This window comes from Lathyrus oleraceus, chromosome 4 (assembly GCF_024323335.1).
Source record: "Lathyrus oleraceus cultivar Zhongwan6 chromosome 4, CAAS_Psat_ZW6_1.0, whole genome shotgun sequence".
NCBI lineage: Eukaryota > Viridiplantae > Streptophyta > Magnoliopsida > Fabales > Fabaceae > Lathyrus > Lathyrus oleraceus.
This window is the reverse complement of record NC_066582.1, coordinates 127,058,838-127,074,556: the sequence shown is the minus strand read 5'-3', so window position 1 is coordinate 127,074,556 and position 15,719 is coordinate 127,058,838. Positions and strand designations below refer to the sequence as shown.

The window sequence follows — 15,719 nt, the reverse complement described above, 5'->3', positions numbered from 1 at the left end:
ACTGGGCTTCGCGCCGCGAATCGCGCGCGAACAGAACCCTCTGCTACAGAAACCAGATTTCAGATCTACAATGGTTTTCCCTATTACGAAACCTATCCGATCCAACCTTTCACAGTCCAATTTACATCAAATAATCGTCCATATTCTCAACACAATTCATATCTTATTTGATTTCACAAAATCTAACACGGTTACATCAAATTCCTACGAATTTCCTCTCGATTCTACCCCAATTTCGTTCATCCAAAAAGGTTCACAATTCATCATAATCATCCAATTCAGAGGTAATTTAAAGGTCTATCACTACCCATGACATATTATCATATAATACCCGTTAATCAACGATAAACCCCCCTTACCTGAGTTAATCCGGCAAATTCTGCAGCTTCAAGCTCTTCCTCTTCTCTTGCTCTGCCTTTTGCCCTTTCTCTCTTTCAGCCGCTTCTCTTTTCCTTTTCACGTGAAAACCCTTTTTCCAAAAATTGGGACTTTTTATTATTCCAACTTATATATATTCCAATAAATAATTATTCCAATAATTATTATTCCAAAATAATAATAATAATAATAATAATAATCCAGTTATTTAATTAAATTAATAAATAGATTATTAACTTAATTTAAATAATTATTATATTATTATCGGGGTGTTACAATACACCCTAAAAAATATTAAAAGAGAAATGAAAGACAACAATTCCAAAGCATGGAAACTCTGAGTGGACGGTCTTATATTCACATTCATATATAGCTTTTTCATGTGTAATAAATACATTTAAGTTATGAGATTCATATTACTAATTCACAATTTTTCAAACAACCGTATTGTAATTTTTTTGACGATAAAGATACTAAAAACAACCTCAATAACATTAGAGTCATCCCCATCGTTTAACTCTTTAAGTGAGAAGACGAGTGTCCGGATAACTTGAAAAACTAAGATAGCTCACTTAACTTTCCAAATATAATGAAAAGAGCATTTCCATCTTTCATTTTAGAAAAAAACGTTACACACCATATTTACATTAAGTTAACTTATAATTTTATAAAGTAGTAATATTCGAGTTTGTTACCTTTTGATTTTCTTGTCATCGGAGATGGAAGGAGAAACATTTATCAAGGCCCTTATATGAATACAAATGTGTCACATACTCCATCAATATGGATTCACATCTGAAGAAGCTAACCGATCAAAACACCTTGAGCAACGTAACTCAATTTCAACTAATTAATTTATATACATGTTAACTAACTATTTTTTATCTGATACATATTTATTTTATGAATGATAGTAAATTAATCTCCCCTACCAACTCACGTGCTTGGTTGAGTGAGAATCCTGAACCAAACTTCCCTCCGAGTATGAGTGGAAATAGACAGGATCGAGTCAGGCTTTGCCAAACCTAAGCCTAGCTTACGAAAAAATTCAAGGTCTAAGCCTGATTTGTAGCCTGTCATTGACTTATTTTTATGCATGAGCTTGGTCTTTTCGAAGGCTTGGTTGGCATGTTAGCCTACTTAAAATTATATTTCATTTGAATATAATTAATTAAGAAACTAAACTAATATTTAAATAGATTAACCAACAAAAAGACTAATGTCACTATAAATTTATTTGCATTGACTTATTTGAACCTAGTCTTTTTAACTAAATAGAATTATAAAAAATGTACGCCTTTTCCATTTTCAAAAAGCCTGGTATGGTCTAGTCATGTGTAGGTTATGTCATAAGTCCCCCGTTAGTTGGTGTGATCCATTCTCACTCTTACCTTCAAACTCCTATGTTTAGCCGACTGAGAATCCTAGATCCCAAGTTCCGCAAACTAGATTCGTCTCCAAGCTCACACGCTTGATTGAGGGAGAATTTTGACACTCTCTGATTCACCCACTTCTCAGTTAGGTACCAGGTTGTCAGATAATTACTCCATGCCCACCTCAATCAGAGTATTGTTCTTTGGGAGTGGGGATGATAACATTTATATTTTGACAAATGACTTGTTCTCAAAGACGTTTGGATCAATAACATTATATAAACAAAAAAGAAAAAACATGATCAGTGTATAACATTGAAGGGTCATGCAAAACCCACGACACTAACACATAGAAAAAAAATCATTAAAGACAAAAATGACTATGTTCACAATTCAAATTTGTTATGAGACCAATCATCAATACAACCGATTCATTTAATAATAGTCCCAACAAGGGATTTATACTCAGAAAACTCCATATTCAAACCATTACATGATTCCATATGTTATTTGCAGCCTCGATGAAACACTAGACCCCAACTTTTATCATACCTTATCAACTAAAGGTTTCAAAAATAATGTTTTGGACTGAGAGTTTGGTTGACCCAAACTCAATACCACAACTTCAAGGACATATAAGCTTAACACTACCACCTTTCAAGAAACCCACTTTCTAACCCTAAAAACCCTAATCAATACTAACTTAGACGTCATAGTGTCTACATGTACTTTGCAGGTCTTCCACTTAAGCCAACAATGGGTACTTCGATCAATCCCGCCATCACGTTATCATTCGTAGGCTTGCCAATGATATTTTGAACTAAAGTTCTAAATCATAATAATAATAAAATATGATTTTCGTATATAATATCTCAATTACAACATGACCAATGACTGTAAGAGTCATTGATACCATATATTCATCCAAAACTCAAGAAATAGGTGTATGGATCTTTTTTTCTCATATATCCAACATTCGTTATAGTCGATGCGAGACACTTGAATTTCAAAACTCTTCCTCAAGTGTAAGTTCTCAGATCTTATAACAAGATCCAACAAAGGATCCAACTTTCGTTCCCCACCAAGCCGAACCAAGCTTTTATATCACTTGTTAAGTCATGAGAGGAGCATCCACATTGAGTCAAGAGCAACCACACATGTGAGAGAAACACTAAACATTCCCTCAAAATCTTAAGGCATTAGGTATGAGCCTTGTCACTTATAAGGTGCTTAACTTTCACTTTTTCAAGCAATTTGAGATTTCTAACTCATATTTGTATCACAACAATCTCTCCCTCATGTCAGTTAATCTACTTATATGATAAGGTGCTTAACTTTCACTTTTTCAAGCAATGTGAGATTTCTAACTCATATTTGTATCACAACAATCTCTCCCTCATGTGAGTTAATCTACTTATATGATCCTCTCAAGAAGAAACTTTAATCCAAATACACTTAGACTGTCGTTGACATCCTTACTACATCATGAACACTTATGTATTACATGTCACCTGACCACTATCTTATCATTTCAGTAAGACTTTCAAGAAACTGATTCCTTAATTAAACCATCAAATTTGATACGACTTATTGGAGAGTTTAGAAATTACGAGAACTACAACGAGACATGACCATACGAGACATTGACACCACATTTTCTTCTCGAAATTAAATTTAAAGAAATAAGTGTATGAATTATAAAAATTGAAAGGCAAATAATTTTATTCAATATATTCTCCGTCCATATAATTTTATTAAGACTAAAGGCAAATAAACTTATCCTCCACTAAAAAACTGAAAGATACTAATTGTCACACCTTTTTCGTTTTGTTTTTTACATCTTCAAATAGTATAAGTTTGAATATACACCTTAAGTTAACGATAACAAAATTCCAATCATTTATCTTCTCTTGAGGGCAATGACTTATCCATCTAAATTATTTGAGACTGACACTGACACTGACTTGCACCCTTAGTTTGCTCCAAGCTTTTCGATACTTGACAAACCAAAATCTTGAATCAAGGTTAACCATGGATGTGGAAGGAAGAACAAGCAACGCCAATGATAACTCTCTCACTCACAACCCCGAACATGGTCAAGAAAAGGATATACCAAATGATAGTTATGACCTTTCTACAGCCCATACTATTGACCGAGGTATTCTTCTATTCTCCTCAGCTAAATTTTGTTTTAAGTTTTATTTATGTAAACTAATTTGTTTTTCACATGATGTTTAATTTGCAGATTCATGGCAACAAGTGGGGTTGATGTTGGTGACAGGCTTCAACTGTGGTTGGATATTCAGTTTCTCGAACCTGATTATGGTTCCACTTGGTTGGACTTGGGGTGTTATATTGCTTTTTGTTGTTGGATTATACACAGCTTATGCTAATTGGCTATTGGCAGCTTTTCATTTCATAGATGGACGTAGATTCATCAGATACAGAGATCTCATGGGATTTGTTTATGGTTAGTTTTCTTTTCCCATTAGTTAGATGTTTAAAAAAATGCTATTTAATCACAACTTTCACAAAAATATGGCATAAAAATATATATTCTGTCATTAACCATTTAGAGTTATTTTTATGAGAAAATAAGATATGCATTAATACTATAAAATTATTTTATATTATCAAGAAATAACCGTCACAACAAATTATAATTTTTAAATTATTAATATAATATGTAAATTGATGATTTTTATTAAATAGTGGTGTAAAATTATTTATCAAGTAAACTCTATTTTTATTGACATTGAGATGCAAGTTATTGAACACTTATTAAAATAATTATAAAATAACTAAAGTATAGAAATATCTAATTAAACACGTTTGTTCCTTTTAAAATAAGGATATTTCAATTCACTGATAAAATAAGTAATATGATAAACTAATTTTTAAATTTACTATATTAAGTTTAAAATTTAAAATTATATTTTGAATTTGAGGTGATTTAGAAACTAATAAAATATAATAAGAATTTTTTATTGATTTTTCTCTAAAAATATATAATATAAAAATAAATAAAAAATTGAAATTTTTATATTATATGATATAAATAAAAAATGAATTTGGAATAAAATTTAAAATTAATGATTTTTAATTTTTTTATTGAAAACTAAAAATAAAACTATCATTAAAAATTTTATTAACTTATTATATAATATAATTATTTATTTGCTTTTTTTTAGTTTAAATTAAATATTTAAAAGGGTCAAGGGGTCTTTTTATGATTTTTTTTTTCAAATTATCTAAACTTTTTTAATTTTTTTTGTTTCGGTAATTTTTCTCTTGAATATATAAAATGATAAAGATGAACATTCTCTTGAATATATATATAAAGATGATAAAGATGAACATATCTAAACTATTTGATTTCTTTCTTCTTCATCATGAATGTTGGTGTACAAGATGATAAAGATGAACAATGAAAATAAGAGAGAGAAGAGAGAATAATAACAAACTTTCACTACTCTAAAATGGTTACAGCAAACACACACACACTGTTCTGCTACAATACATAGACTGCAAAAGAAATGATAAATGTTCACACCATTCACTTGCTTAAATACAAGTGTGATTTAAGTAAAAATGCTAATATACCATCTAACAAACTTTGTCTATAAGTTACTGAAAATGAATTAATTCTAACATCATTCCTTAATTCATATTCAACTTGACCAAAACTAAAAACATCAATTTCATCCCTCAAGCGGAGAAATTAATCAGTCTTGATCGTCTTCCTCAGAATATATGCCCAGCTGCTTCTAGGTGTTACAATGCATAATTTCTAGCACTCAATTCTAAACCTGATTTCTCATAAAGTGATAGTTAGTCTCAATATGCTTGCTTCTCCCATGCAACACTGGATTCTTGGCAAGATTGATTGTAGACTTGTTACCAATCATCAGCTTCAGAAGCTTGTTTACTTTGATCTTCAGATCGTGCAGTAAATTCAGAAGCCACACAACTTGACATGCAGTTACAATACCTGCAATATATTTTGCGTCATAGGTTGATAAAGCAACAACTAGTTGCTTCTTGGAACACTAAGAAATATGACTTCTCAAAAACATAAACAAGTATCCATAAGTACTTGTTTTGTCAACTTTTTCTCCATACCAATCAGAATTTGAGTAACTCAGAAGTTCTGAGTCAATTTCAGCACCAGAAGGGAACAAAACTCCATACTTCAAAGTTCCTTTTATATACCTCAGAATTCTGGCAGCAGCTTGGTAATGAGACCACTTTGGTTTACTCATAAACCTACTCACCATCCAATTGCATAGCAAATACTAGGTCTAGTATTACACAAATATCTCAGAGAGCCTACCAACTACTTGAACATTGTCGCATCTACATCATCACCATCAGAATCAAAATCCAATTTATTATTTGTATCAGCATGCGTGACAACAACTTTACAATTCAGCAACTTAAATATCTTTAGAAGCTCAAGTTCTTCTTTCATGGCCTTCAACCAGATTTTCTGCTTGAGAGCTTCTTTCGTACTTACGGATTCAGAGTCCACTAACATGGCACACTGAATAACTTCCCCTTCATAATCTATTTCAGTGTCTTGCAGCATGTCAAACTCTGCAAACCTTCTCGGAATGTTTATGATTCTTTGTGGCCTCTAAACTTGTTCAGGACCTTTTGATTCTAGAATAGTATCAGATGCTGGAACTCCAGAAGTACCGACTTCAGAAGCATGACCACCTTCAGAATATGGAATATTCCTAGAATCTTGACTACCACCAGAATCTAGATCACCAGAATCTGAATCACCATTAGAATCCAGATCATAATCAGATTCTTCCTCAGAATCAATCTCACCTTCTGATTCTGACTCACTCACATGATCATTTTCAGGCTCTGACTCATCTTCAAAATCAGAATAAATATCTTCAGAAGCTCCATTTCCAGAGATTGGATTACCTCCAGATTTTGGATCATCATCAAAATATGGATCAAAATCAGATTCACCTTCATAGTTAGACTCGCCTTTAGAGTCTTCTTCATCTTTAGAGTCACCTTCAAACTTAGTTTCTGATTCTGACTCACCATCAGAGGCAGAATCCTCTTCAGAGGCAACTTCTCCTTCAGCTTCAGAGTCATCTTTTGACTCAGACTCAGCTTTAGAACCCTCCGATTCTGACTCTTCTTCAGAACCTTTAGATTCAGACTCATCTTCTGATTCAGACTCATATTCAGAATCAAACTCAACTTCAAATTCAGAGTCATCTTCTGACTCTAACTCATATTCAAAGTCTCATTCAGAATTAGAAATCGGCAATCGTACAGGTTCATCATCATCAGATTCATAAGCCATCATTAGCACAGGTTCATCATCAGAATCTCCTCTGGCTATGTTTGCTTCTCCTGACTTCTTTTCCTTGATTGACCAACATTCATTAGCAAAGTGTCCAAACCTTTTACAACGGTAACATTGAAAAATTCTCTTGTTAAGCTTCTCCATTTGCTTCTGATGTTTCTTCTCATCATAATTGGAGGCTTCTGACTCCAGAGACCTACCATGTCTTTTCTTGGCTTCTGACGAGGACTGCTTCTGGTCTTTCTTGATAAAAGAAGCTTTAAGAGCATGTTATACCACTCTCTCAAAGGTTCTTTCAATCAGACGCAACTCTTGTGCGTCTAGACTATTTTGCAGCTCTTTTATTCTCATGGTGCTCAGATTCTTAGAATGTTCAATTACTACAACAATGTAATCAAATTGAGAAGTAAGAGATCTAAGTACCTTCTCAATGATACTTTCTTCAAAGAGAGTTTCTCCATATAACTTCATCTCATTTGTGATCAAAATCACTCTGGAGATATAGTCAGGAGCCTTCTCATTTTTCTTCTTGCTGAGATTCTCATACTGCTTACATAGAGATTGAAGCTTCACTTTCTTCACAGATGCATCACTGTCATATCATCATACCAGTGTGTCACACGCAGCTTTCGCCATCGTTAAATCAACGATTTTCTCAAACACATTCACATCCACACACTGATGGATAACGCCTTCTGATCCTTCTTTGTTAGATCACACTGAGCATTTATCTTCGCATCCGTTGCATTTTCTGGAAGTGAAGCGTAACTGTTGTTGACGACATCAAGAACATCTTGAGCTTCAAACAACACACACATCTAAATCATCCAACGATTCCAGTTATTACCATCGAACACTAGAAGTTTGGTACTCATATTACCGTTTTTGTTCATCTTCAACCTTGTGCAATACACTCATATCTCACCTAAACACAGTGTTTCCCAATCCCGCATAATCAAGATATGTGATTCTGTTACGATTTCGATCAGAAATTCGACATGAATTCTTCGAACAGAAATTAATCACACAATGCCTCGCCATTTCACTCGTGTTTCCCGTGGATCTGAACCGGAGCTCTAGATGACAATTGTTGGTGCACAAGGTGGTAAAAATGAACAATGTAAACAAGAGAGGGAAGAAAGAATAATAACAAATTTCCACTCTATAATGGTTACAACAAACACACACACGTTGCTCTGCTACACTACACATACTGCAAAAGGAATGATAAATGTTCACACCACTCACTTCCTTAAATACAAATGGGACTTAAGTAGAAATACTAAAATACCATCTAACAAACTTTTTCTACAAGTTACTGAGAATGAATTAATTCTAACAATGAAGAACTTTATGATGGTCTCATAGCTCATTTGAACTCTGTTGCGCATTGTTGATCATGATTCGTGGTGCCAACAATGCAATTAATCCTCCTATTAGATATCCATCTCAATTTCTTAGAAATGTTTATTATGTTCGTGCATTTGATGGACCTTCATTTACTGCAGTTAAATAATTTCTCAATCATTCAAACAATAATGTTTGACCTCGATCAATAAGACAAGCAGTTAGATGTAAGAATAAGTTTGATTTCGTTGATGGATCTATTACCATTCATACTAATTTTGATCTAAATTTTAAGGCCTGAAATTATTGCAATATATTAATCCATTATTGGATCATGATACCATTGCTAAAACATTGATTTCTTTGAAAATGATATTGATGCATGAAATGAACTTAAAGAACAGTGTTCTCAAGGATATTTGAATTTTTGAATTACAATGTGAGATTTTTTTGGCTTGAAACAAGATTCAAGACCTATTTCTGAATTTTTCACTACTCTCAAGATTCTATGGGAAGAAATTGAAGCTTACTTACCTACACATGTTTGTTCATGTCCTCATTGTTGTGTCTACCCAACTGGCATCAACATGAAATTATCCGTTCCATTTGATTTTGATTGGATTGAGTGATCATTTTAAACTTGTGCATGCCTAAGTTTTACTAATGAATCTTTTACCAACTATTGACGAAATTTTCTCTATGGTCTCAATGTTAGTGATGCATGTAGATTTCAAGGCAAAGGACGTGGTTGTGGTGTTTTTTACTTTAGTTCAAGCAATAAATGAAACAAATTTGGTTACAAAAATAAAGAGCGTTATCATCGTTGACAAGGGTATAAATAGTCCATATCCGATCATTATTTCTTCACTCTTCATAAAGACTCTTCTTTCATATTTCTCCTTGTGTATGTAGATGATGTAATCCTAGCAGGAAACTCACTTGATGAATTTGATGAAATCAAGAGACTTTTGGACTGTCAATTCAAGATTAAGGACCTTAGCCAATTGAAATACTTTATAAGCATTGAGATAGCTCATTCCAAAATTGGCATAACCATATGTCAAAGAAAATATTTCTTTTACTTATTACATGATACAATATATCTTGGAGCCAGACCTTCTAAGACACCTATTTACCTTTCAATAAAATAGCACAAAGACTCATCACCCCCTTTTAAAGATGTTATGAGCTATTGATGACTTATAGGAAAGCTTCTCTATCTGATAACTACAAGACCTGATATTACTTTTGTTACACAATAACTCAGACAGTTCCTTACCTCATTTACCATTAAACACTATGCGACTGTCTGTAGAGTCATAAAGTATCTCAAAGGTTTACTTTGTATGGACTTCTATTGAAAAGAGTTGCATAACTGCAATTCTTTGGTTTCACTTATGCATATTAGGAAGGTTGCACGGATACAAGAAGATCCATTTTAGGTTATTGTTTCTTTCTTGGCTCATTCTTGATCTCATGGAAAGCTAAGAAGCAACACATTGTGTCCATAAATTCTTCTGAGGCAAAGTATATAGCTCTCTCTTTTGCTTCTTGTGAGCTCCAATGACTTATATCATTACTTGGAGAATTAGAAGTCAAATGTACCAAACCTCCATTTTTGTATTGTGACAATTAGGTTGCCATCCAAATTGCTGCGAATTCTGTCTTTCATGGGAGAACTAAGTATTTTGAGATTGATTGTCATTTTATTTTAGAAAGGATTCAAAAGGAAATGTTCAAGGAGCTTCCATTTCATACCAAGGATGAAATTGATAATCTTTTCACCAAGCCCTTGCCACCCAAGACCTATCGTTATCTCATATCCAAGCTCAACATATTAGATACCCATCATTCTTAGCTTGAAGGAGGGTGTTAAACTTGTAACTTGCAATACAAGTTATCATTTTTCTTTGTGTCAATTACATGACTTGATAATATAAGTTGCTAGTTTGATATTGTTAGAGTTAGTTAGGATATGCACTTACTATAAAATTCAGCTTGTAACTAACCAATTTTACTTATATCAATATAAGTTTGTTGCATTTTCTCTCCTCTTTGATCTCTTTCTTCATCATATAAAGAACTTCACGTCTAAAAACAATCATCAAAGCCAAAATATGCTAATTGAAAAAACTAAGAATTCAACCATGGATAGAAGAATTTAATAAGCCAATAAAGTGTCTTCAAACAAGACTAAACTCTTAGAGTGTATTTGGATGGAGTAATTGCAAAATTTTAAGGAAATTAAAATTCTAAGCAATTCATTCAATTGAAATTCATTCATTTTTAAATTCTTTTATTTGGATGACGTATTAAAATGATTCATTGTTAAATTTGTATAATCTTTTTCATAAATTTTAAAACTTTCAGGCCAAATTTAAAATATAAAAAATAGGAATCAATTTGCAATTTTTGAAAATTTGAAGGGACTAATTCATAAAATTAAAAAATTATTAGGAACTTATTTTACAATTTTTTGAAATTTTTTAGGGTAAGTTTGAATTTTTTCATAAGATATGAGGATCATCTTGCAAATTTTAAAAATTGATAATAAACAATTTAGCATTCACCTTATATGAAGTGAATGAACAATTTAAAATTATTTACTTTTTGGTGTCATTTGAAATTTCTTAATTTTAATTTGAATTAAATACTTCATAAATTTACATCATTTTAACATATTTTTTATATTTTTTATCCAAATAATTCATTTTGATCAAATCATTTTAAATTCTCTCAAAAAATTATTTTTCCTCGTTAGAATGCTCCATTCAAACACACTTTGGACGAGGTAATTAAAATTTTTAAAGAATTTAAAATTCTAAATAATTCAAATGATTCAATTGAAAATCATTCACTTTTAAATTCTTTTGTTTGGAAGGAGTATTGAAATATTTCATTGTTAAATTTTGGGGTCATTTTCATAAAATTTAAAAAATTTGGATCAAATTTGATATATGAAAAATAAGGATCAATTTTTAATTTTTTAAAATTTGAAGGGATCAATTTGTAAACTTTTAAAATTATTAGGGACTCATTTACAATTTCTTTTAAATTTTGGGAATGAATTTGAAATTTTCATAAAATATAAGGATCATCTTGCAAAATTTGAAAAATTTAATAATAAACAATTTAACATTTGTATTATATAGAGTGAAGAAGCAATTTAAAATTCTTTAATTTTTTATTATAATTTTAAATTTCTTAAATTTAACATGAATAAAATATTTTATAAATTCGCATAATTTTAACAAGTCTCCATATTTTTATCCAAATAATAAATTTTGATCAAATAATTTTAAATTCTCTCAAAAAGAAATATTTTTTCCTATTAAAATTCTTCATAAAAATACTCTAAGGCAACAGCATGCTACACTAGCACAAAGAGATGTACAAATCTTGAGCCCATAAAATATAATAGAGAATGCTTCAAAATATGTGTATTAAATCCAAAAACATAATATGAAGAAAGATAAATCTGAAACTTCAAGATTGGTCCAAATTCACACACCAAGCCACAACATGAAACAACTAATATGCTAAACACAATACATTCTTAATGAACAAAATTCACACAAGAAATTATGATGTTGTGGCCTAGATCTGAGTATATATTCTCCTTAATTTCTGAAGGAAAGAAGATGTATCACCTAACATGGATTTCACAGTTCTTGACCCTTCTACTTGAAAACATGGGTTTCATCCTCCTTGGAGGCAAAGCACTTAAGGTAAAAACAAAAGTCTACAAATATAAACTACTTTTTTGATTGAATGAGAAAAAAAAATATCGTTTTTATTTATATGACAGGAAATAAACTCAGAATTTAGTGATTCTCCCTTAAGACTTCAATACTACATAGCCATCACAGGAGCAGCATATCTCATATTTTCCTTCTCCATTCCAACATTATCTTCAATGAGAAATTGGCTAGGAGCTTCTGCAGTCGTCACCCTCGCTTACATAGTATTTCTTCTGATTGTTGTTGTCAAAGATGGTAAATCAAATACAAACAAAGATTTTAACATCACCGGAAGCAAAGTGAACAAGGTGTTCAATAGTTTTGGTGCCATTTCTGCCATCATTGTTACCAACACTAGTGGCATGCTCCCTGAGATACAGTCAACTCTTCGTAAACCAGCAGTGAAGAACATGAGAAAAGCGTTGTTCTCACAATATACAGTGGGAGCCTTGTTTTATTATGGTGTTACTATAATTGGATATTGGGCTTATGGATCAATGGTATCTTCCTATCTTCCTGAAAATTTAAGTGGACCAAGATGGATCAATGTCATTGTTAATGTCATTGTTTTTCTACAATCCATCGTATCTCAACATGTAAGTATTTTACATACAATCATCCACTTATATCTTATGATAATATATATAATAAAGATTATACAGAAATAGCAGACAAACGAGACAACAAGCTACGCCTAATGTTTAACAAATGCAGATGTTTGTGGTACCTATTCATGAGGCTTTGGACACTAGATTTCTAGAAATTGGCAAGGGTATGCATTCGGGAAAGAATTTTAAACGTTTGTTTCTACTACGCGTCTGCTTCTATACCGGAAACACATTAGTCGCTGCTGCATTTCCTTTTATGGGTGACTTTGTAAATTTGCTTGGCTCATTTTCACTTGTTCCTCTCACTTTCATGTTCCCAAGCATGCTCTTTCTTAAGGTTATTATCTCTGTCCTTACTAACTGTAGAATATTATGATTAATATTATTATTATTATTATTATTATTATTGTATTTAACTAGTTTGTTTATGACATTGGTTTGAATAAAGATAAAGGGAAAGGGAGCTAGGATTGAGAAGAAAGCATGGCATTGGATCAACATTTTATTTTCATTTTTACTTACAATAGCAACAACTATTTCAGCTATACGGTTCATAATCGACAACATCCAAAAGTATCAGTTCTTTGCTGATGCATGATTGTGGATTACTCATTTCATCAATTATATGCATTAGTTTTAATATCAAATAGAATTGAGCTCACATATACATTTGGTGGGAAACCATTACAATTGAATAATGTAAAATCAATGTATCATTGACCTCTATATAAATTTCTATAGAATTACATAGGACTTTGGTAAGATTAGAATTCATTTTTCATTTAAAGTTTACAGATCCAATAATATCCTAACTTTTGTGATTTTACAGTAGCAAAAGTATCTAATGGAGATATAACATGTTTTATTGAAAAATAAATATTATTAAACTTGATTTAGTATTACGATGTCGCTCTCACGAATTAAGTGACGATCAATTTCAATATGTTTTGTTAGCTCATGAAAAACATCATCGTGGGTAATTTGAATGGCACTACGATTGTCACAATAAAGATCTGTCAGAGAAAGTTGAGATGTCTCTAAATCAGAAGAAAAAAAGCCATAATATATCAGATGTCGTATCAGGAAGAGCATGATATTCAACTTCAGTGCTAGAATGGGTTGTCGAAATTTGTTTCTTACTCTGCCAAGAAATAAGAGAATCTCGAAGGAAAATACAAAAATATGTGGTAGATCAACGATCACTAGGATCACCGGCTCAATGAACATTAGACTAGGCTTTAAGAATCAATGAGGATGCAGCTGAGTAGTGTAGACCATAAAATATGGTGCCCTTAATATATCAAATAATTTGGAGGACATTAACATAATGAGTGATGCGTGGAGAAACCATGAATCGACTAACCAAATGAACAACATATTATATATCTATTCTAGTAGCTATGAGGTAAATCAAGCTACCTAGGAGTTTCCGATAAAGAGAGGCATCGTCAAGCAAGTGCCATCTTGACGAGTAAACTAAACATTGGGTTCTATAGGCGTATTTTCAAATTTACAATAAGTCAGACCTGCTCGAGAAACAAGATCGGAAGCATACGTAACTTGTGAGATAAATAAGCCATCACTGGAAGATAAGACCTTAAGTCCCAAAAAGTAACTTAATGGTCAAAGATATTTCATCTCAAGTGCTCACACAATCATTTATGGAGCTCTTCAATTCCAATAGAGTCATCGCCAGTGATAATCATGTCATCAACATAAAGAAGCAAGACAACAATACCATTGTTTGTTTTTTGAGTAAAAAGAGCAGAGTCATGAGAGCCGGAAGAGAAATCCAATTGAGTGATAGTATTTTAAAATTTAGAAAACCAAGCTCGAGGTGCATGATTAAGACCATAGAGATCCTTACGAAGACGACACACTTTATTTTCCTGTCAAGTATATCCGGGAAGAGAACGCATATAAAACTCTTCTTCTAACTCACCATTCATAAAGGTACTTTTGACATTTATTTGCGTAAGTACCCATTTTCAAGTGGTTGCAATGGCAAGAAGAGATCAAACATAGGTGATACATGCAACAAGAGCAAATTTTTCTTCATAATCAGTACCATACTCTTCAGTAAAACCATTTACCATTATGCCAACTTTATATCGCTCAATAGATCCATCAGATAGAGTCTTTATTTTGTTTACCCATTTGCATCCTACAATAAGCTTATCATAAGGAGGTCCAACAAGGTCTCATGTGTGGATTCTCTCTAATGCTTGTAATTCTTTCTATAGCTTACTGCCAATGTGGATTTGTAGAGGCTTCCTTATAGCATTGGGGTTCATGAAGGTTAAGCATAGTAGGAAAATAATGGTAATCACGAAGATAGGTAGGAGGATTTCTAACCCTTTGAGGAAGCTCATTAGTTGTAGGTGTAGGAACAACAACCAGAACATCATCACCACGAGTGGATGGAACATCAGAATGGGTTGAAAGCTCATTATAAGAACCTGCATATGTTTTAGAACCTATATATGTGTTATTAGGAAAGTAATCGACATCAAGGTTAGTAAAGAGAGGAGTGGAAGTGGACCGGAATGATGTAAATTTTGACAAGGAGGGGACTATTAAGTGTTCCCAAAATGTAACATAGAGAGAGATGTGAATACGCTGAGAGATTGGGTCCCAACATTGATAACCCTTGTGTTTAGTTCCATAACCAAGAAAACAACATAGACGAGCACGAGGTTCAAGTTTAGTATATTCATGAGGCTGAAGAAGGACAAAACAAGTACAACCAAACACCTTAAGTGACTTGTAATCTTGTGTAGTGAGATAAAGACGCTCGAAAGGGGAGAAATTACCAAGGAAATAAGAAGGGAGACGATCGATAATATGGACAGTAGTAAGAGTTGCTTCACCCCAAGTGCATTCTAGATAAGAGGTTAAGTCAAGAATGTGACTATGCTTTGTCTCAGCACGACCATTT

The 15,719-nt window shown here is 32.3% G+C and overlaps 1 protein-coding gene across 1 annotated transcript; it reads left to right on the top strand.

The window, feature by feature from the left end:
- Positions 1–3,622: 3,622 nt before the first annotated feature.
- Positions 3,623–13,543, top strand: LOC127073997 (proline transporter 2). Its single transcript, XM_051015251.1, has 6 exons — positions 3,623–3,909; positions 3,997–4,221; positions 12,067–12,161; positions 12,242–12,769; positions 12,888–13,118; positions 13,230–13,543. The coding sequence occupies exons 1-6, from the start codon at positions 3,783–3,785 to the stop codon at positions 13,377–13,379; spliced, it is 1,356 nt and encodes a 451-aa protein (XP_050871208.1). The 5' UTR covers positions 3,623–3,782; the 3' UTR covers positions 13,380–13,543.
- The last annotated feature ends 2,176 nt before the right edge of the window (positions 13,544–15,719 follow it).